General features: G+C 45.2%; 2 protein-coding genes across 4 annotated transcripts; one reads left to right on the top strand and one right to left on the bottom strand.

The window, feature by feature from the left end:
• Positions 1 to 264: 264 nt before the first annotated feature.
• On the top strand, positions 265 to 3121 carry LOC101754352 (SNF1-related protein kinase regulatory subunit gamma-1-like). Of its 2 annotated transcripts, none has more exons than XM_004969333.2 (6): positions 265 to 588; positions 876 to 1037; positions 1139 to 1581; positions 1885 to 2151; positions 2344 to 2516; positions 2590 to 3121. In XM_004969333.2, the coding sequence occupies exons 1-6, from the start codon at positions 585 to 587 to the stop codon at positions 2900 to 2902; spliced, it is 1362 nt and encodes a 453-aa protein (XP_004969390.1). In that variant the 5' UTR covers positions 265 to 584; the 3' UTR covers positions 2903 to 3121. The 2 variants fall into 2 exon arrangements, with proteins under 2 accessions (XP_004969390.1, XP_004969391.1); XM_004969334.2 differs by having other exon boundaries at positions 265 to 529.
• Positions 3122 to 12912: 9791 nt separating this feature from the next.
• LOC101755028 (translocase of chloroplast 159, chloroplastic) lies at positions 12913 to 17522 on the bottom strand. 2 transcript variants are annotated; one of them, XM_004969335.3, is made up of 3 exons: positions 16456 to 17522; positions 16172 to 16366; positions 12913 to 16083 (listed from the first exon to the last, which is right to left on the bottom strand). In XM_004969335.3, exons 1-3 carry the CDS (start codon positions 17380 to 17382, stop codon positions 13144 to 13146), a joined length of 4062 nt encoding a protein of 1353 aa, XP_004969392.1. In that variant the 5' UTR covers positions 17383 to 17522; the 3' UTR covers positions 12913 to 13143. The 2 variants fall into 2 exon arrangements, with proteins under 2 accessions (XP_004969392.1, XP_004969394.1); XM_004969337.3 differs by lacking the exon at positions 16172 to 16366.
• Positions 17523 to 21077: the final 3555 nt, after the last annotated feature.

Consider the following 21077-nt stretch of genomic DNA (forward strand, 5'->3'; position numbering starts at 1 on the left):
ATATCATATCCTACATTTTCTATGTGCTCCCTTTATATTTTTAAATATTCGATGCAAACAGCCACGAATGTATAATACTGGGTGCAGTCGGTATTTGTTGTCAAACAAACAAATGAGTAACGTTTTATGACGCAGGCAGGCTTTATATTTGTTGGGTCAGCCCAATCGTGGGATTGTAGGCCTCTCTTGACATGACAAGCCCGGCCCAATAGAAAAAGAATGTACATGTTCCCATTTCTCGCCATCTTGCGTTCCGCAGACTCGTGTCGCCTCGCCTCTCCTCCCATCCACCACATCCCCGCGCCCCCTGCGGCCCTGCCTGCCCCTGGATTGCAGCCAAGAGAGAAAGCTGCCGCTCACCGTTTCCAAATTCCCATCACCGTCCAAGAACACCCGGAGCCACGGGAACAGGGGTTGCAGATCCGCCAAAACCACATCCGCCCCGGTCCGTCCTCCGTCCCAATCCTTGTCCCTGGCCCGGGAGGCGGCGGCGCTTCTCGAGGGCTCTACTCCTGCATCCAGGCCCAAGGTGATACGGATGTGCTCTGGTGGTACTGTGGTTAACTGTCGATCTATGTGATTCCATGGGTACGAAAGTGGATGGAATTTCTTCTTGATTCTTTGCCTTGTGAGGTTTGGGATGATTTAGATAGATGGTTAATGGTTTCAGGTTCGAACCACGACAGTAGGGTGTTCGTTGTAATGCCATAATAGGAATGCCACCCTATCCTTCAGAGGGGGTGTCTGATTTAGATGTAGTTCCTGCAAACAGAGTTAATTATATTCATTACTTGAGTATGCTGGCAAACTTGTCTTGATGCTTCTCGTTCTGCACCTGTAATAGTTGGTGATAAATGATGTATGTTTTCTTGTAGGCATGGATCAATCCAAGGAAAATGCAGAGTTCCCAAGCTGCGATGCCTACTTTGAGGCTATCCAATCCAAAAAGAAGCTCCCACTGTCTTTGCAAGAATCACTGACCGCTGCCTTTGCTCAGATTCCAGTCTCATCCTTCCCTGAGGTTCCTGCTGGCCGAGGTACTACCTTCTGCCAAGCAGATCTACTCAATTGTTGTATATCTTGTATATTCCATCTTTTTTGCTGTACTGTCCGTAATTCGCAATGTTCTTCTGAGCAGTGATTGAAATTCATGGTGACACCTCTGTTCTTGAGGCTTTGAGGATTCTCTCAGAAAACAACATAAGGGCAGCTCCTGTGCTGAATCCGGAACCTGTGGCCCCAGCTGATTGGCAAGGGCGGTATCTTGGTGTTATTGATTATTCGGCAATCATCCGTTGGGTACTAGAAAATGCTGAGCTTGCTTCTGTTGCTCTGTCTGCTGGATCGGCAACTGCTGCAGGAGTTGGAATGGGTGCTGTTGGTGCAATGGGGGTTGCAGCATTGGGTGCAACTGGCCCAGCGGCAGTGGCTGGCTTGACTGCAGCTGCAGTAGGGGCTGCTGTTGCTGGTGGGTTAACTGCTGAAAAGGGTGTCGCAAAGGATGGTTTAGCTGCTGCAGATCACTTAGGAGAAGATTTCTACAAAGTTTTGCTTGAACAAGAACCTTTCAAATCAACAACAGTAAGGCATCCAATCTATCTTGAATTGTTAAGCACTTATGCACTTCATGGATAATAGTAAATCTGCTGTATCCAAAATTAATCAATTTAAGAATCCATCCATGTGAAGTTTGAGTGAATGTTTCACTGATTCGATATACTGAATTTTTGTTACCATAGAGTTAACTCTGTGGTTTGTTGCTAAGAAACTTCAGCCATCTGTTGACTGTTGAGGCCCTTTACTTTAGATGAACATTGCATGATGATAATTTTGTTTTAATTCCTGCTAGCCTGTACTCATTCAATCATTCTCACGTTATTGCAGGTTCAATCAATTGTAGAGTCATACCACTGGTCTCCTTTCATCCCCATTACATTGGACAGTTCCATGCTTACTGTACTACTGTTGCTCTCCAAGTACAGATTGAGAAATGTCCCAGTGATTGAGCCTGACAAACCTGTTATCAGGAACTTTATTACTCAGACTGGCGTTGTCAAAGGACTCCAGGAGTGTAAAGGAAGGGATTGGTTTGACTACATTTCTGCACTTCCTCTTTCAGACTTGGGACTTCCTTTTATGTCGATTGATGAGGTTATTTTGTCTCCTTAAATTGCTTGTTCAATTAAATTCCACTCTTTTAATGCAAGAGCCAGTCCCCCAAGGCTATAATATTCTGATTAATTTTACACCTGCAAGCTGTGGAATATTATAATATTAACATCTTTGTGTATTTGGTCTGCAACAGATATTTGTAAATGCTGATATATTTTGTGTTTTATTTAGGTTATCACCGTGAAGAGTGATGATCTAATATTAGAAGCTTTCAAGTGCATGAAGGATAAAAAAATTGGTGGTGTACCAGTAGTGGAAGGTCCCAAAAGGAAACTTGTTGGCAGTGTGAGCATAAGGGATATTCGCTTTCTGTTGCTTAGACCTGACTTATTTTCGAATTTCAGGTATCAGTCCATCTTATCTTGTGATCCTTTGTTACTATATGTCCCTCATCTCCTTAATGATTCTTCAATACAGGCAACTTACCATCATCGAATTCATGAAGACTTTAGGCTCCACTCTTCCTGATTCAGGGAACAACTGCCTGGTGAAGCCACCACCCACCTGTGCCCCTGACACTTCCCTTGGTAGCGTTATCGACAGCATTGCATCAAGAATAACCCACCGTATATATGTAGTGGATGATGACCTTGAGGTTGTCGGTGTTGTGACCCTGCGCGATGTGATCTCGTGCTTCATCCACGAGCCACCCGGTTACTGCGACAGCTATCTGGCTTCAGCAATGGAGAATCTTGAGGGCAAAGGAGCCGGATCAGTGGAGAAAAGTTGAGCTTTCTGTAGTGTGAATGTGTGGAATAACAGGCCGATCTCGTGTGGTCTTCTTTAGCTGGAATAATGGGTTCAGATTGTGTTAATCGGGTAAATTCTGTGTAGATTAAGAAGGCTTCTCTGTCTCCTCTCAAATGCAGTTTCCTGTGTCTTTTCTTGTATAGTTTGATAATCAAAAATCTGCTAACAATCAGAGGCAATCCTACTCATTTTACCGAGAGTGCAGGCCCTGTACAGAGCCCCAAAAATATAACATAGAAACTAATAAATCATTTTTGTATTACTCCCTCAGTTTCAGAAGTTTCAAAATACTATTTAGGGCCTGTTTTCTTCCACCTTGCTAAACTTTAGATGCTAAAAGTTGCTAAACTTTAGCAAAGCTGTTTGGATACTCTTGCTAAAAGGCATTTAATGAGCTGTAAAAGGACCTATCTACCCTTATTAAAGATGCGCAGGAGGAGGGCTGTTTGGATACTCTTGCTAAAAGGCATTTAATGAGCTGTAAAAGGACCTATCTACCCTTATTAAAGGTGCGCAGGAGGAGGGAGACAAGCAATAAATGAGGGGTATATATTGTCCAGCCCACCTTTTAGCAAGTTTTAGCAAGAGTGTTTTGCAGTTTAGTAGCTCAAAGTTGCTAAACTTTAGCATCTAAAGTTTAGCAAGGTGGAAGAAAACAGACCCTTATTTTGGCGATATATAATTTTTGCTATGTATCTTAGAAAAGTTAAAATGAATAATTATTTGGGACGGATGGAGTATTAGCAAAGTTGATTAGAATGGATCCTTTCTAACTACCCTCTCCACTCTCCAGTCTTGGAAAAAACTGGTATTTTGAACAGAATCTTACATCCTAAGGAGAGGTTAGTATAGTGCTAATTTTCTATTGTGCCCGCATAAACATATAGTCCCTCCATTCCATGTAAAGTGCAACTTGATGTAATTCTAGCTGTAACTACCTATAATTAAGTGGTTAATTTTGATGGACCTTGATTTTAGAAAGCCGAATGAGGACATCCGGCCCAGAGCTACGAATTCCAGGTTCGAATCCGCTTATTTTTGTGTTTGCTGCGCCGGACTCTTTTTGCACCATACGCCACGCCATTTTTCACCCTCGGCGCACAAACTCGCTGTCAGGGACCACGAAGATGACCTTCTCGGCGGCGGCGGCACCGAGCTTGTCCATGAGGTCGTCGGAAGCCATTTTCAAAGGAAATCCGTTTCAAATTATAAGTCGTTTTGACTTTTTTAAATTCATAGATGTTTATATGCATCTAGATATACACTATATTTAAAAGTTAAAATGACGTATCATTTGAGACGGAGGGAGTAATCAGCGATCAATATCATGGCCATGAAATTAAATCAAATACCCAGGCAACGAAGCGTTTTCTCACGCGTTGGAACCAACAGCGCCATTACCTATATGTGTCGCCTTCTTTCCCGATGAAATCATCTCTCCACCGCCTCCTCTCCCTATGCTTGCAGTAGGAGCCTATGAGGTGTAGAACAGCAATGGCGGCACATCCCTTTGACCTCAACCTTGAGCCGCCTCCCGTTTTGGACCTAAACAATCCCATAGATTGTAACGACATTCCGGATTGGGATGCTCCTGCGCATGAACTAGACTTCGAAGGAGATGGAGGTAATAATCGTCAACTGCATGAACTAGACGCCGGTGCCTATTTACGTTTGCTCCCTGCTGTGACTTTGTTTCCCATTTTGCGTCGTGCGCACGTTACCTGCAGAAGAACAAGGAGACGGAGTAGCTTCAGAAGGAGGGGATGAGAATGCTGCCGGCCAGCAGGGTAGGTGGATTTCTTGAGCTGTGTCTGCGCTTCTCTTTGTTTTCGGAGAGATAGAACTTCTTGAGCGCCTCTCTTTGCTTTTTAGATGATGCAAATGAGCAAGATGTGGTTGGATCTATGGGACACGGAGTAGGAGGTAATGCTGCTGCAGATCAGGGTAAGTACTATTGTTGTCAGTTTTGATTTCAGATCAGCATCTCTTTGTTTTTAGATGTCGTCTGTTTTCAAACTAATCAATTGATGGTTTCAGTGTTCACTTTACTTCATTTCCCCTCATTTTCCAGCAGTCGTACTAGGTACAGAAGTTGTAGCTCATGTATCAGTTTCAGTTCTTGTATCATGGCTCCTAGTTGCAGACTGGTCATGTCTTGACCCTGCTGCAAGTTCAATACTCTTTCGCATGTTTTCCTTGACCTGAAAAATTCAGAAGTCGGTTTCATGTTAATTAATGCAAAAATTCAGAAAGTTCATAAAAAACCTGCATGTTACCAAAACTAAAAATTCAGAAAGTTACCTGAAAGTTATGTGCCGTGGATTGTTTCATTACTTGATACAGCACCCTTTGATCCTATTGTCGGCTGTGGTACACTAACACTAGACATAAACAACATATTTATTTAGTACTATGGATTTTTTTTTCTTTTTCCTCTTGATACTATATTCTGTTTATGTTTGCCAGACGTGCTACAGTAGACAGCGACCACATTTATCTCACCATCTGGATTGGGCCTTTTTACATTTTAAATTTTGATTTGCTTTGTGCAGGTTCAAATGTGAAGAAACGGAGATACTACTCGGATGACTTGAAGGTCGCCCTATATCTAGAGTTGTTGGCGAAGACACATCCTCCCGTACTGCACCATGGAGTTTCCAAGGCTGTTGCCCTGAAATTTGATGTACCACTTAGAGCTGTGCTAAGGGTGTGGCGCAATGGACAGGATTATGGTGGTATAGAAGGTGTGAAAAACAAGTTGGTTAAAAATTGTGGTCACAAAGAAATAAAAATAGACATGGAAGCAATCAAAACTGTGCCTTTGAGAGAGCGCAAAACCATCCAGGATCTTGCTAATGTGCTCGGTGTGAAGAAGAGCACACTTTATAGCCATTTTAAGAAAGGTTATTTTCATCGGTACATCAATGAAGAAGAAGCACTTGGAGATGCAATGTGACCTTCCCACTAGCTTACAGTGTCATATAACTTTACAATCAAGTATTGGAGTTTATCGGTTAGATTATCTTGTCTTTTTCTCATTAACCAAATCTGATTATCTTTCCCATCAATCCTAAAAGAGATAATTGCTCTGTATACTCATTCACGAAAAATAAGATAAGAGTCCATCCTGTGCATCAACCGACAACAGTGCACCTTGCCTTACGTGTGCTACAAATGCATGTCAATTGCATCGTGGTTCCAGGCTCGGTGTTTTGAGCCTAAACCAATGGTACATCAGCATGGAGCGATAGTACAGACGCTGCCCGTCATTGTCATTGTGGCCCTCGACCTAGGTCTCTCACGTTTATTACTTCTTGCCGCCAGACCATCATTGGTCACCTTTCAACAAAAAATGTGAACTTTGTGCGGTGTTGGAATTTCCAAAAGGATTCACAAATTGGCGTGTACCTCACAAATTCACTTACCAAATGAAAAATTGATGCCGTGGATTCCATTTAGGTACCATTTGTGTGTGCAGAGCTTCACTTTGAATTGTCAGCAAACTTGCGCATACAAGAGAGCCAATTTGGATCGCCTTTGCTCAAGGAGCTAATTTGGATCACTTCGAAAAGCGGGCAAAGGAGTCATATTGTTGTTAGCCATTTCAACCCATTCTGCCATCAGGCCGCCATTCCTTTTGCGGGCAGATTCAGCTATTTCTTCTGCTTCCTCTATCGTATAGCTTCCTCCTGTAAAAACAACAGTTGTGTATATTCAGCTGGTTAGTCTGGTCTGTACAAACTCTTCTTTCTAAGGAACTGCATGAATGTTGTTGATGCAAAACCCATATTTTTTGACACCATGATTTTGCAACCGTCATTCAATTCATAACAATATAGTTTCTACAGTTTTTGGAAAGGTCTTAGTAGATGTGTTACAAATTTATGATGGGCGTTCTCTTTGGTCTACAAAAACAGGTTACGCGGTGTGGAGTCTCCAAAAATACCGAAGTTTTTTTTAAAAAGAAATTGGGTTGAGGTGAGGTTTTTCGTTACCTGCAGTGCAAGGTACTGCCGGCCGATGCCAGGGCGCGATGAATGGCAGATACGGGTCACCATTCTCGTCCCAACCATTCATGTCGTCGTCGCTGTCCGCATCATCCACGGCATCGCCTCTGCCGCCCTCTCCTCATTCACCTCCTCTCCCACGGGGGGCTCAATTATCCCCGACTTGGGATCAGCTGGCTCCTACTTTGCTGCCTCCAGAGCAGCCCGCGGATGTCCTCCATGAGTCGCCGCTTGAGGTTGTAAGGTTGTTACTATGGAACCGATCGAGAGGGCGCAAGGGTTTTCTGGCTGGGTGCTCGGCCGACTTCTAGCTGACATCTCTTGGGTCGGGCTGCCTGCCTCGTGGGCCTGGGCCTTTACAATTCTTTGCGAAAAAAGGAAATTTTTATTTGTATATTTTTTCTTTTACGAATTTGCAGAAATAAATAGCCGATCCAAAAATTTGCAGAAATAGACCTTTACCACCGGATCAAACAGCGGTAGGTAAAAAAAATTAAAAGGGTGCTACCGTCAGTTGAAATGGCGGTTGGAGGGGAGGAGCTAGCTACCGCCGTTTCAAATGGCGGTAGCCGACTACCGCCGTTTCAGCTAGCCCCTTCACTCCAACCGCCAATTGCATTGCGTGGAGGCAGCTATAGCCGGTTGAAACAGCTATAAGTTAGATTTTTTTTGTTTTTGTGTAATTTTTTCTCCGAGTTAAAAAAATATCAAGTTACATTGGAAGCACTAAATATTCGAATATGTCACTATTGGTTGCAATATGAAACTTCCTAATTTGAGAGAGGTAGAGCGCTTCGAGGAAATAATTGAAAATGAATTAACTCCCGGCCATTAGATACATAGCTGTTTCCAGCGAAATTACAACAGATAGAAATGAAATTCGTGCACAACATATGAACACCAACGACTCTAGAGTGAACAATTAATTATATATTGCAGTGTCATGTGCAGCATGAATGCTATCCTAAACATGTGTCATTGTTAAACCTAACATGCCTTAGGTAATTGAAATAGCCGGGGATAGAGTCATCTCTACTTTCTAGTAGAACTGGCTTTGCAAGAGCTGGGAGGGCCCAGCCTCATAGTAGCCAGCACCCTTAGAGGATGGCGGAGACGAGGGGCGATCTTTGTTGTGGTGGTAGGGGCACTTGCACCATGGATCGATATAAATCAAGTCACCTGCGATGTTAACTGCTCAAGGATTTGCATCAACTTCGGATTGAAAATCCTCCACCTCACACTCGAGGTTAAAGATCTTGCACTTAAGGTAGTGGATGTACTCTTGGGTTGGCTCAAGAAGTGGAGAATCGACCCACTTCGCATAGCGGCAGTTTCCTTCATCGAGATAAGACTGAACATGATGTCAATTTGTAGTACGAAAAGCTTAGTAAGAGTAAGGAAGTAATAACTTGACTCACCAAGTCATACAGGCATCGAAAGAAACGCCGGCTTCCATCACCGTAGCCATCAAACAGCTGGACGACACAAGCCACGTCATGGTGACACATTGGCCACGCATCATGGCGGTCATCATAAGACCTAAGGTAGTTTGGAGGGGTGTAGTTAGTCCTATCATACAAAGGGAAGTCATTGAGGGATGCCTCATACTCGGTTGGGTCAAAAGAACCTAACCAAGTGATGATGGGAATAGGAGCATCCCGTCCTCTTCCCCTCCTCCCACGACCTCTCCCTCTTGCGGATACCATTGTTTTTCCTCCTGCTCAGTAGTATGGAAGGAGACGGGAGAGGGAGGTCCAATATAAGGAGTGTTGAGATGGAGATGCACTGTGCCCCCATGTGTTCAGTACCTCGTCGTGTTCAATCATCCTGAAAAAGGCTAGGTATAGGCTTTGCAAGTGCAGGGACGTAGGGCTCAGTGTCGAGTTGCATCTGCCTGAGAAGGCTCACATTTAGGGTCTTTGTAGTCTATAGTGTAAGCTTTTCAATAACGGTTCACGTCAACAGTGGATTAGCACTATTTTAGTACTGTACTGGTAGCAGAGCAGTATAATGGGAATAGTGTGGAATCTAAGTACTTGAAGCATGGAGATAAAATGTTATCACGGTACAAACAACAATACAATGGCAATTGAGGCGCCCAACATGATAAACCTAAAGAGCACGATAAAATGCCTTAGGTAATGTAAATTGGCGGATCACAACTAATGTTCTACTAGGTAAACCATGGTAGTTTCCCCTTCCTTGCTATTTTGGTGGAACATTCTGCCTCCTGCTTCTTCATCTTCTTCTGTCGCTCTTCTTCCTGGAGGAGTTGCACCTGACGAGCTTCGAATTCTTCCTCCTTTCATTTCAGTGCTGCTCTTGAGCACCTAACTGGTCACGCTGCCTCTGCAGCTCATCCTACTTGCCCTTCAAATGGATCTGTTGTTGGCAGATGTGTCGCTCTTGCTCGAGCCGAGCAAAACATGCCTCATCTCGAGCCGCTTCCAGCCTACCATAGTATTGGGCTTTGGTCTCTAGCACCACTAGGATTATGCCCACCTCCCCTAAAGGTCTAGTGTCGATCCATTCCATAAATGTGCATGCCTACATGTTCATCTTCATTCGTGATTAGTTCTACGTTCTGGTACATAGAAAATATATTTAAAATGTTTATGAACGGACTAACCTTAAAATTATCATCAATGTCTGGACACTTGAAGTACCTACACCCCTTCTTCCTCCTAGATACTCGATCCTCCCATACTTGCAACCATGCACGAAACCCGCAGTGGCATTTGGGGCGCTCATTCCATGGTGGAATCCCATTTTGATCATCCCTCCACAACGATATTTCTTAGAGGGAGACGCAACCTCACTACAAGTGTTGCATTAGGGTTGGGAAGTGGTAGTAGTGCGTTTGAGTGTTGCCTGAACGTCTGATATATAGAACTCTAGTGACATGGTCCATACACCATGTCCATAATGGCAAAAGGAAAAGAACATACATGGACATCATAGTCTGCACCGGCCTACCTATCAAAGTCTCTGCACTGACCTGCATTATGTAGTCTGCAAAAGAGTGCACATCATAGTCTACAGCATCATACATATTATAGCCTGCACCAGCCTACAAAAGATAAAGGAGGCCCTATGGACTAAATGCGTCCTCGCTTGTGACGCACAGCACCAAGACCACGTCTCGCGGCCCGCTGCGCTGCTCTGGTCTGCAGCCGGTCTACGTAAAGGGCTCCGGAGGGGAAACCTCGCGAGTCGGACGTCCTGGTGTGTCTGCAACTAGTGTCGCAAACTCCTGGGTGTAGCCCTATGTCAGAGGCACTAGCACATCACCCAACTACGAAGGACCTATTTTCTCAGCATCATAGCTGAAAAAGGAGTCCACCCATGCGGAACTCGTCCTCTGGATCTCGTCCACCCGTGCTGTTATCGAACCAAGAAGTGTTATTGTCAATTTCGATCCGTATTTGCAATGGAATAGAATACATGTATTGATGACGCACCTAAGTCGTCCACACGGAGTCCACATGAAGACGGTCCTGCTACACTAAATCCTCTTCTCATCTGACGAGTCATCATCCATGGCACGAAGGTCCTCTTCTCCTTCCCTCTCTACCTGCTCAACTAACCTAGGGATGTCTTCCCCCTCATTAGCCTTGCCATTTGACTCACGGGGTGCCTCTTCATCCTCTGCATCTTCTTCTTCTACCCCATCTTCAGTATCTTCTTCAGTTTGCCTATCAATAACCTCCACACGTTCCTTGCCTATAACTTCCCCACCCCCGACTTCTTGTTGCAACTGACTGCTAGACCCAATCTTCTAGAATACTTCAACAAACAATATTAACGGTAAACCGTGTTGAGTACAAGCATTTACATAGGCTCTCCAGTTCTAGGTTTCTTCAATCGGCATCAACTCCCAAAATATTATGTCTGTTCGAAACTTCACTACAGCCCTAACAGACAGGTCAACTTGATCTCTATCAAGATTGAAAGCCTTAAATAGCCAGTTGCATATTGAAGCCTAAGTCCTCTCTCTTGACTCTTGGTAATTGCTTGCAGAACGATTGAAATTCAAACAAATCTACCTCTTCTTGACTATATCTAACCTCTCCCGGACCATAGAACACTTGAAAAAATAAACTTTCCGACATGCCTGTCAATATACACGATATGAACAGATATTATTACTAAATATTCTTAATTTAACTAACTCCAACAACACCTACATTTCAACAAAATCTAACTCGTGCATTGCAAATGATAACAATTTTAAAGACAAATTAATTTTACTTTACCCTATCAATATACATGACACCAACAGAGAGCATTACTAAATTACTAAATTTAACTAACCCTAATTACAACTACATTCTGAAAAACTATATAAAGATACGCACGACATGAACAAAACTTATAACTAAATGTAATAATTTCAACTAACCCCAAAAACACCTACATTCTGAATAACTATATAAAAATAATATTCCTCTTAAATTTATCTAAATAAATCAACAAACTAATTTTACTATAACATAAATAACTAAGCTAAATCCACTATACCGACAAACATGTATTTTTCTATGTCTCATATGAACACCTAGATTTCATCTAATACTAAACACTACACCATTTATATAGCATATCAACTACTACATCTACCAACTACGAGTTAAGCTAAACTAGGAGATTTCTGATAATACCTCAAGCGAAGTGAAGATCCAAGCTTCAATCTCCACCCTACTCCCCTCCCTCTCTTGTCCCCTCCTCTCCTCTCCTCTCCCCCTTCTTTCTCTTCTCCTCCCTCCCTTTCTTCCTCTTCTCTCCTGGTTCCTCTCCTCCCTCCCTGTCTCTCAGTTTCTTCGGTCACGAATGAGCAGCGCACGCCCGTCCCCCAACCGCTCTGCTCATTTTAAAGGCGCGGGCTAGCTACCGCCGAATCAGGCGATGGTAACATCCCGCTCCAGCCGTTTGAATCGGCGTCGCCCTGTTACCTCCCCCTGATCCGGCGGAAACCGGATACCGTCGTGCCATCCGACAAAAACTGCCTCGTCCCACGCGCCACAGCAACTTGTGTGCCACCCGCCGAATCAGACAGCGGTAAGCGGATTTGGCAGCTGACGTGGCGCACGCACAAAGTTATCGCCGTTTCACCCGCCGGTAACTTCTTTTACTGCCGGTTGAGACGGTGGTAGCCGTTTGATCCGTCGGTAGGGGTCCATTTCTGCAAATTTTTGGATCGCCTATTTATTTTTGCAAATTCATAAAAGAAAAAATAAAAAAATCTGAAAAAAGAGCTGGACGGGGTCGAGCTAAATTTTCTAGATGCTTCTTCTCATAATCCGAGGAGAGAGGTTATTGAAGGTTATTCGTGAACATGAATTTGAAATCCCAAAGAATGCTCTAGCAAGAACGAACCAGCACTCAAATAATTATACCACCACACGGTTTAGTTAAGATGTTGATGGTGCAGTTGTTAGAAAGAGCAGGGAACCGAAGAGCCGTAGAACTACTATCCGCGGGGACGGATTGCATAGGTCAGGGAATAGCTCACGTTGCAATACTGAACTCCGGATGAAGTGACAGTGATGGAAAGCTCAGCAGTATCTCCAGGCACATACACTGCCATCGCCTGCCTGCAGGAATCTGACCACAAGAATTCCACCAAGCAGAGGAAGCACATCGTAAGAAGCATAGCAAGAAGTAAAAAATTCTGAGTAAAACTTCTGGATCCACGATGCATCTTGAATGACATCTCTACAATCTGATGCAAAAGCATGCACTTAAACTACTGTCTACTGATAAACATAAAGAGTTCAGGTCTTCAGTATGATGCATATGCAGAAACATGTGCTGCTCCAGCAGTCTAAGCACCAGTACTTCTGGATCTCAAAACGATAAAAGACTGATAACCACAAAGATCATAGACGTTAGCAGCCAGATGCAAGGCATGCTCTCGCCAGCTAGTAACATTAATCACAACATCAGCACTATTAGCAAAGCAGAACTATTGACAGATTATACAGAATAGCCTTTAGCAATAGCAACACTGTAATAGATTGATAACCACAAGGACAATAGATCCCTCGACATTATTCAGCTATAGTTCCAGACAAAACTCACAACCTTCTTCAGACAAAATTATGACAGGAACAATCTGCCAATTACAAAAGAGTAAACTGAAATGACAGGAAATATGGTTCATATGTAAAGGATGAGAAATGATATGGTGATCAAATAAGTAGTTCCTGACAGGCTAATAAGCAAACGACGGTTCACTGGGCCGGAAGCTCCGGTAGATGGAAGCTAGAACCGGCACGAGACCCATAAGTGCGATCTGAACCTGCTCTGAGGTGCTTGTCCTGACGGTGATCTGCCCACTCAGCTTGTTGTTCAGACCAAGTCGAACCGCCATCTTCGAGCCCCTTCCGATGGAGAACTGTGACTGCAAGTTAGCACCCAGAGCAAGGTCCCGGCGCCACTTCATCAGAGAAAGACCCAAGGTTGACAGGGACTGGCCAATTGGGTAGTCTTTATCCTTAAGGCGTGCCTCCAAGTTAGCTCCATATGCAGTGTCCCCTTGGGCTTTCATCATACCAGTGCTCGCAACTAGTGACAACCTCTTCCCAAGAGAGAGCTGGTCCTCGACCTTCAGTCCAGTTGCCACAATGTCGCCCAGGAAAGTTACTGAGAATCCTCCTGTGGTCTTGTTCTTCTTGATATTCTTGATTTTGGTCTCACCACGGAGAATATATGCAAGCTGCCGCCCAACAGTCTGGATATCAAAACCAGCAAGAGATGAGGCATTATCTCCATGCTTTGCTGCAATGGACGAGTCTAAATGGATGCTGAATTCCTTCTTGTCCTTGGTGACCTGAACTGCTACGTTTGCTGGGAACCTGTTAAGGATAGCTAGTGTCTCTTCAACGCTTACTCCATCATAACCACAGTCATGATCCCACCCATGCGCATCTAAAACAGGCCTTGCAAGGACAGTTGAAGTTGGCTCCAGAAAGCGATACCGGTATGTGGGATTATCACAATCAAATGAAGGAGGCAGCACCATGTCAGGTAAGGGAACTGATACATTCTCTGGAGGAGGGTCCTGATCATTCTCACCAGCGATATTAGCATACCCATAATCATCATCCAGATCAGTTTTCCCCCTCTTCTTCATCTCCTTTAACCTGCGGATCTCATCCTTCCATTGTTTCTTCTGGAGAAGCTTGACCCTGTAGTCATACTCATCAAAATATGCATTCTTCTGCTCCTTTGTGAGCCTCAAAAGCTGAGCTTTGGTCAAGGGCTTGAAGGGTGGAAGCTGATCATATTCTTCTTCTTCATCATCTTGTTCCACATCAGAATAATCATCCAATTCAATATCAGAATCACCTTCATTGCCACCCTGCTCAGCAGAAAGTTTGGGGTGGGCTCTTGACTGCAAGAGTGAGGACAGCAGGAAGGGAAGAGGCGGGGAGCGGAAACGGAACCCAAAGAGTTTTCCAGGATTAGGGTCCTGAAGCTTCAGAAGTGAGTTGGCTTCTGATAATATCTTTGATGAGTAGCACAAAAGCAGCATCTGATGCCTCCAGCTTTGGCCATTTGGAAGCACTTTCTGGCCCTCACGGTTTCTCCTGCAAGAAGGATGGTTCTCAACAAGGGCTACTGGGTTCATCAAACGCATATCTCCAGCAGCCTGCCTGATGGATTGCTGGATGATGTGGGATCTCTGAGCCATCAAAACTTCATATGTCATGGGAGCACCATTGAGGCCTTCAGGAGGAGCAGAGGCAGCATGTGTGAGCGCAACAATGGCGTTGAACCATATGGATGAACCAAGAACAGCAGTAATGGTTTTCAGAAGAGGCAAATCATTGAGATCACGGCTCAGACTATCCAGACGATCAACATACAGAACAATATCCGGGGGACATTTCTTGGTAAATTTCTTGACAGCAGAAAGAACCTTTCTGTTTGATCCTTGATCCATCACATTGGATCGAAGGCCTGGTGTATCAATGATTCTAATCTTGACGCCATCCACAACACCAACAATTTCCCGCACATTGGTGGTCGCTGAGCTAAAGGCATCAGTTCTGGTCTTCTCTTCACCAAAAATAGAATTGATAGTTGCACTTTTGCCAACTCCAACCTTTCCTAGAACAAGTATGTTGCATGAGAAGTCCAGATCCTCTTTTCCCTCTGCTTCAAGAAGTAAGGCCTTCCTCCGTGCATTATCAAGGCTGAAAGCTCGGTTGGTCTGCCTTCCGTGTCGGATACCCTCAGCAAGGCTCAAACGGTACAAAACTTGTGCTGCTACTGTTTCTTCAGGAGTAGCTCCCAGCCTGTAAACCAGACGTAGAAACTTCACCCGAATCAACTCAACTTTGTCATGCAACTTCTTCTCTTCCTCAGTCATCTCTTCAGTAGGATCAGCAGTAACCGCAAGCTCCGAGGGGCTGAATGGGTTTGGCCTAGCAGGTTGTCGAGGAGCAGTAGGCCTCAGAGAAGTTGCTGATGAACCCAGACCAGCAGGTCGATCCATGGTGAATATTCTAGAACCATCTTGGGAAGCAACTGTGATATTCCCATCTGATGATCCACCAGTGGCCGCTTTCAGAAGGGCAGCCAGGGCAGCAGAATCAAATCCCTTCTCATCCCCATCTTCTTCATCGTCATCATCATCATCCTCTGAATCATCAAGCATAATCTGCCCATCCATGCTTTCAGCGAAGTCTCTTGAGCCAGACACACTACCACGAGAGGATCCTTCTGCAAGCTCCTTCATGATCTGCTTTGCAGCTTCAGAGCTCTCTAAGATAGCAACCCGCGCAGGACTCGTGTCAGAGTTTGCCCCATCATCATCCTCATCAGCCTCATTACCAACCCCATCCTCAACATCTGCCACAGCCTCTGCCTCAATTATGTCACTGTCACCAGCCTCCTCTTCATGGTCAGCAACCTCAGTAGCACCTTTAGTCTCATCAGCACCATTATATTCATTGCTTGATTCTGGAGCTAGCTCTGGAGCAGCAGCACCATTTTCAACCTCTTTGAGTTTCTTGGCACCAGCATCTTCCACAGCTTCACTGGCAGCAGCCTGCTCTTCAGCAGCCTGCTCTTTCTCCAGGCTATCCTCAATCACACTGTCTGTACGTGCAGGAGAAGGCTCCTCTGCACTTCCATCATTCACAACCTGGATTGGTGCACCATTTAAATTTGTCTACATCACCACTAGCATCAACGCTATAAGAAACAAAATCAGATTGAGTACGCCCACTTACCACTGGACTCGTCTCGCTGGATGGCTGAACCTTGGCAGCCTCATCTTCTAGATCAGCATCCATGTTAGTTGATTCCTTTGGGGCTTCACTGGCAGCATCCTGGCCTTCAGCATTCTGCCCTTTCTCAGGGCTATCCTCAATCACACTGTCTGCAGATGCTGGAGCAGGCTCCTCTGCGCTTGCATCATTCAGAACCTGTATTGATGCATCATTTAAATTTGTTTACATCACCACTAGCATCAACGCTGTAAGCAACAAAACCAGACTGAGGATGCTCAACTTACCACTGGACTCGGCTCGCTGGCTGGCTCAGGGTTGGCGGCCTCGTCTTCAACATCGGCACCCTTGTTAGTTGATTCTTCCAGGGCTTCTTCACTTCCCAGAGCCACCACATCATCGCTGGCTCCCTTCTTGTCAGCTAATTCACCATTAGATTCAGCAACAGGCACCTTATCCTCTGGTTTGGTCACCTCCATGCTCCTAGCAGAGAACTCAACCTCCTTCTCATCGCCCAATTCACCAACATCTCCACCCCCAGAAACTACCTCCTCTCCCTTGGCAGCTTCCGGTTCCCGCTTCTCCTCCTCGGCCACTGCCGACTGCCCGTCATCCGCTACCTTATCCACAGCCTCGGCCTCCACAGCAGCACCTGCTTCCTCCTGCTCCTCCCGCAATCCACCCTTCTCATCACCTTCCGGCGCATCAGGGGAAGCCAGAGAAGCATCCTCCTCCCCCAATTCGCCGGTCTCCGACTTGGACTCCACGGCTGGCGCGGGCGCCGCCACAGCTTCTCCGCCGACGTCGTCCTTCTCGGCCTCCGCCGCGCCCTGGCTCACACCTTTAACATCCTCCTCCGCCTCTTCCACCTTCCCGCCGTCACCACCTCCTCCGGCACCCTTCGCCTCGCCGTTCTCGGCCTCCGGACCCCCAAACCCCTCACCGTGCCCCTCCAATCTCACCTCCTCCTCCTCTCCCCGACCCGCCTTGATCTCCTTCGACTCGGAATATTCCCGAGGCTCCTCCTCGCCCGCCGCTGGAGCCGGTTTCTCGTCCTCCAGGGGCGGCGCGACTGGGGCGGCGTCGGTGGTGATGTCCATGGCCGGCTCGACTTTCTTGGTCGGGTCCTCCTCAGCGGCCGCCTCCGCCGCCACCGGGGCGGGGTTCTCTTCTTCCACGGGCGCGACTGCGGCGGCGTCAGTTGTGGTGGCCATAGCCGCCTCTTGCTCCGCCAGCACGCAAGGAAGCAAGAAAACAGCAGCGGTAGGATTCGAGGAGAAGCGGGGAGGCCGGGGGGAGGCGTCGAGAAGACGAGAAGATAAGGTGAGGGTTTTAGGTCAGGGTGGGGAGTAAAATTATCTTCCCGATACTTATAGATGGGATCCTTGTAATTTCATATCTCTAGCTGGAAAAGATATAGTTTGCTTTTTTTCAGTTTGGTTTGGTGTGTAATTTTAGGAAATGGCACCGCACAGCACAGCTGCACAACAGCACAAAGGTGAGATGATAAGAGTGTTTTTCATTTTCTTTTTTGCTTTTGTTTTCCTTTGCTATGTCATGTGTGTTGTGGTTTGTGTTATGTTGGCCCTGTTTGTATACGCTTTTCTGGAACTCGCTTATCTGGCAAGCATGCTTATCTGATAAGCCTGCTGTCTGGAGAATCCGCTGTCTGAATAAGCTAGGTGTTTGGCAATCCTGATTATTTTGTGTCGATTGTTTGTCCTGACTGGTAAATTGACCTGAATGCCCCTGAGGCTGATAATAGCTCAGTTTTGTTGTGAATCTAAAGAGAAGATAATAATTCTAATATTTTTGAAGTTTGTTAAATAGAAATTTCATTACAATAATATAAAATTCATACAATAGATCGGTCTAGTATGGAAATATCCGTCATGGGTACAACAACGAATCACGAAACTATACGACAACAATAACATCATGCAATGCACCCATAGCTCCTTCTCAACAACAACAACATCATGCACGGCCAGCTCAAATGCTGCTCATGGTCAGCACTCAGCAGCACTTCAGATTTATTCTTTTATTCTGGAGCTTCTACCCATGTTACGGCTGACATCAATAACCTTTGAACTCCCTCTGTCTACACTGGAACGGAGAAATCCATATGGGAAATAACACAGGTTTGTAAATTCCAGCACTCACGGCCAGCACTCCGCTAAGGCCAAGCGCAGGGGCCAAGCAGCAGGGGCAGCTGGAGGCCAAGCAGCAGACGGCCAGCACTCCGCCAAGGCCAAGCGCAGGGGCGGCCGGAGGCCAAGCGCACGGCAGGCCGGAGGCCAAGCGCAGGGGGCCCAAGCGCAGGGGCGGCTGGAGGCCAAGCGCACGGCCGGCCGGAGGCCAAGCGCAGGGGCCCAAGCACATGGACGGCCGGAGGCCAAGCGCAGGGGCCCAAGCGCAGGGGCGGCCGGAGGCCAAGCGCAGGGCCGGCCGGCGGCGGGCGGCGAACGGAACCGGCGGCGACGGGATCTAGGCAGGAGTGCTGGCGACCGGCGGCGGCGGGATCTGGGCGGGATTTGTGCAAGCAAGCGGTGGAGGCAGGTGGGTGACAGACGGAGTAGCCGGCGCTGGCACCGGTCGGAGAGCGGTAGGCGGTGGACGGGTGAGGGTATCGGGGAAAAAGCGCTTCGCTTGCCCGAGAAGCGGCCCTGAGACCGCGTAGAGAATAAGCGGGCCACTAGTTGTTTTCTAGATTGTGGGATAAGCGGCTTGAGTGGTAAGCGGAAAATAAGCTAGGCGTTTGGGTGGGCTTATCGCTTATTTTCACCCATAAGCGGAAAATAAGCGGATACAAACAGGCCCGTTGTTTATTTTGGGAGAGCTTTTTGTTATTTGGATTGGCATGTCTTGAAGTTTTGGGGAGAAATACCTTCAGATGGTTTTATCTTGCTTGATTTTATATGTTGTATCAGGAAAGAATGGAATCATTCTATGAAATAGAATATTCTGATTTGCTTTGCACATTTTGGGCTCAACCATTGAAAGGAAAAGAAATAAAAAGGTGGTTCATAATCTACTTCATTATCATTTTTTATTTCTTTTGGTGATTAGTTCAGCTAGCTAAGTGATAGGGTCTTTTTTTTAATGTACATGCAGCATCTATCATTAAGCTCTTTTGGTGAAATATACTTATCGTTTGATTTGGCTCATAGTTTTAAGAGAAGATGGCATCACGCAACTACAAAGTATAAGAAGCTAAAGAGCAGTGAGATGGCAAAGGCAAGCAAGCAAATCTAAGGACGACTTTTGTGTTTGCTAGGTGTATGTGTCGTGCTTATGTAGTATTGTTTTTCTTTTGGGTTTGGATTTTTTTGGATATTGTATCATTTATATTGCCTAGTCTTATAGACAAGGAGAAGCATCTTGCTATTGTTTTGTTACTTACAGTGAGTGTTGGTTACCTAGGTGGCTAGGTGTTATAACGTTACAATAAGTTTCAGTCTGTTTGGCACATATTTTAAGTCTGACAAGAAAAATGTAGCTCATATTAACTTTCTTATGTTTTAGAATATTTTTCTAAAAAATATTGTCTCATTATGTCTTTTATATATTGAACTTAATAAGTTGAATGCCTCACTCCACTATCGAGATAGAAATTTGACAAGTGAACTAAGTATATTGAGCAGCAATCAACCCCACTAACAGCGTCCTGCTTCCACTCAGAAAAAAACAGCGCCCTGCTAAACTCTACTAACATACTCCCTCTGTCTCGGAATATAGCTACGTTTAGATTTTTTTTAAGTCAAACATTTTCAACTTTAACTGCGAATAAAGAAATAATCATAAAGACTAATAACATAAAAAATAATGTTAGTAGATTTATCATGAAACCAACTATTATAATACGTAATCTTTTCTATTTGAAATGAATCATTTTTGGAGGTATTGTTAGTCAAAGTTAAAAAGATTTGACTTTTAAAAACACTAAACGTAGCTATATTTTGGGACAGAGAAAGTAGTTGCCTCGTGCCACCAATGTCGTTCCGTGTTGCATCGGTAAAATGCTAACACGGGTGTTGGGCGGGCTTAAGCAGGAAGTGTGGTAGTGACGACGGGACCACCTACTGGCTCCTACTCACTCATGCTGAGTGGTATGCACATGCCAATAAGCATAGCAGTGATGGTGCATCGGGCTCAAGTGGCCGTGGCAGCAGTAGTGAAGGCCGTGGTCGCATGGCGAGGCCGCGCTGGAAGTGGTCGTGGCAATTGGAGCACTTGTCGACAACATGAGGTTGATGGCTCTCGTACTAAGCCTGGTGCAAGGGGGAAAAGCAAGAACAAGTGTTTCAATTGTGGCATCTACAGGCATTTTGTGGTGATGAGGCAGATGATGAACCTACTCTGCTGCCGACGTGTGCAAGGAGGAAACTACCAGGATGTTTGATGCTAAATGAAGAAAACTTTATCCCAATCAGTGAACTGATAGAAGGAAAACCAACACCAATGTTTGGTACATAGACAATATATGGAGCTAACAACCATATGATAGGCCGGAGGGCTGTGTTTAGCGAGTTGGATGAGAGATTGGTTGTCAAGTGTAATTCGGTTATGGATCCACTATAGAGATCAAGAGAAAGGACCCCATCCTACTGCAGTACAAGAATAGTGAGCAACGCTTATCGCTGAGGTGTATTATATACCAAATTTATACAATAATATTATTAGTTTTGGGCAACTAGCTGAAGAGGGCAACAGGGTTATCGTGCATGGTGCGTTCCTGTGGGTATATGACAGAAATGAGAAGCTGTTGATGAAATTAAAGATGTTAGGAAATCATTTGTACAAGATATATCTAGAGACTTGCAGGCAGAGAGTCTTGATAACTCAGTTTGAAATTAAAATATATTATGAGAAATTAAAGAAATAGAGCTAAACATTGCACTTGCATATT

Source organism: Setaria italica, chromosome V (assembly GCF_000263155.2).
Source record: "Setaria italica strain Yugu1 chromosome V, Setaria_italica_v2.0, whole genome shotgun sequence".
Taxonomy (NCBI): domain Eukaryota; kingdom Viridiplantae; phylum Streptophyta; class Magnoliopsida; order Poales; family Poaceae; genus Setaria; species Setaria italica.

Excerpts from the sequence above, each read along its gene's own strand:
- LOC101754352 (XM_004969333.2), top strand. Across the intron at positions 1,582-1,884 it reads AACCTTTCAAATCAACAACA|GTTCAATCAATTGTAGAGTC; the intron begins GTAAGGCATCCA and ends ACGTTATTGCAG. Across the intron at positions 2,517-2,589 it reads GACTTATTTTCGAATTTCAG|GCAACTTACCATCATCGAAT; the intron begins GTATCAGTCCAT and ends TCTTCAATACAG.
- LOC101755028 (XM_004969335.3), bottom strand. The coding sequence starts at position 17,382 with ATGGCCACCACAACTGACGCCGCCGCAGTCGCGCCCGTGGAAGAAGAG. Across the intron at positions 16,367-16,455 it reads CCAGCGAGCCGAGTCCAGTG|GTTCTGAATGATGCAAGCGC; the intron begins GTAAGTTGAGCA and ends GCATCAATACAG. Across the intron at positions 16,084-16,171 it reads CCAGCGAGACGAGTCCAGTG|GTTGTGAATGATGGAAGTGC; the intron begins GTAAGTGGGCGT and ends GCACCAATCCAG.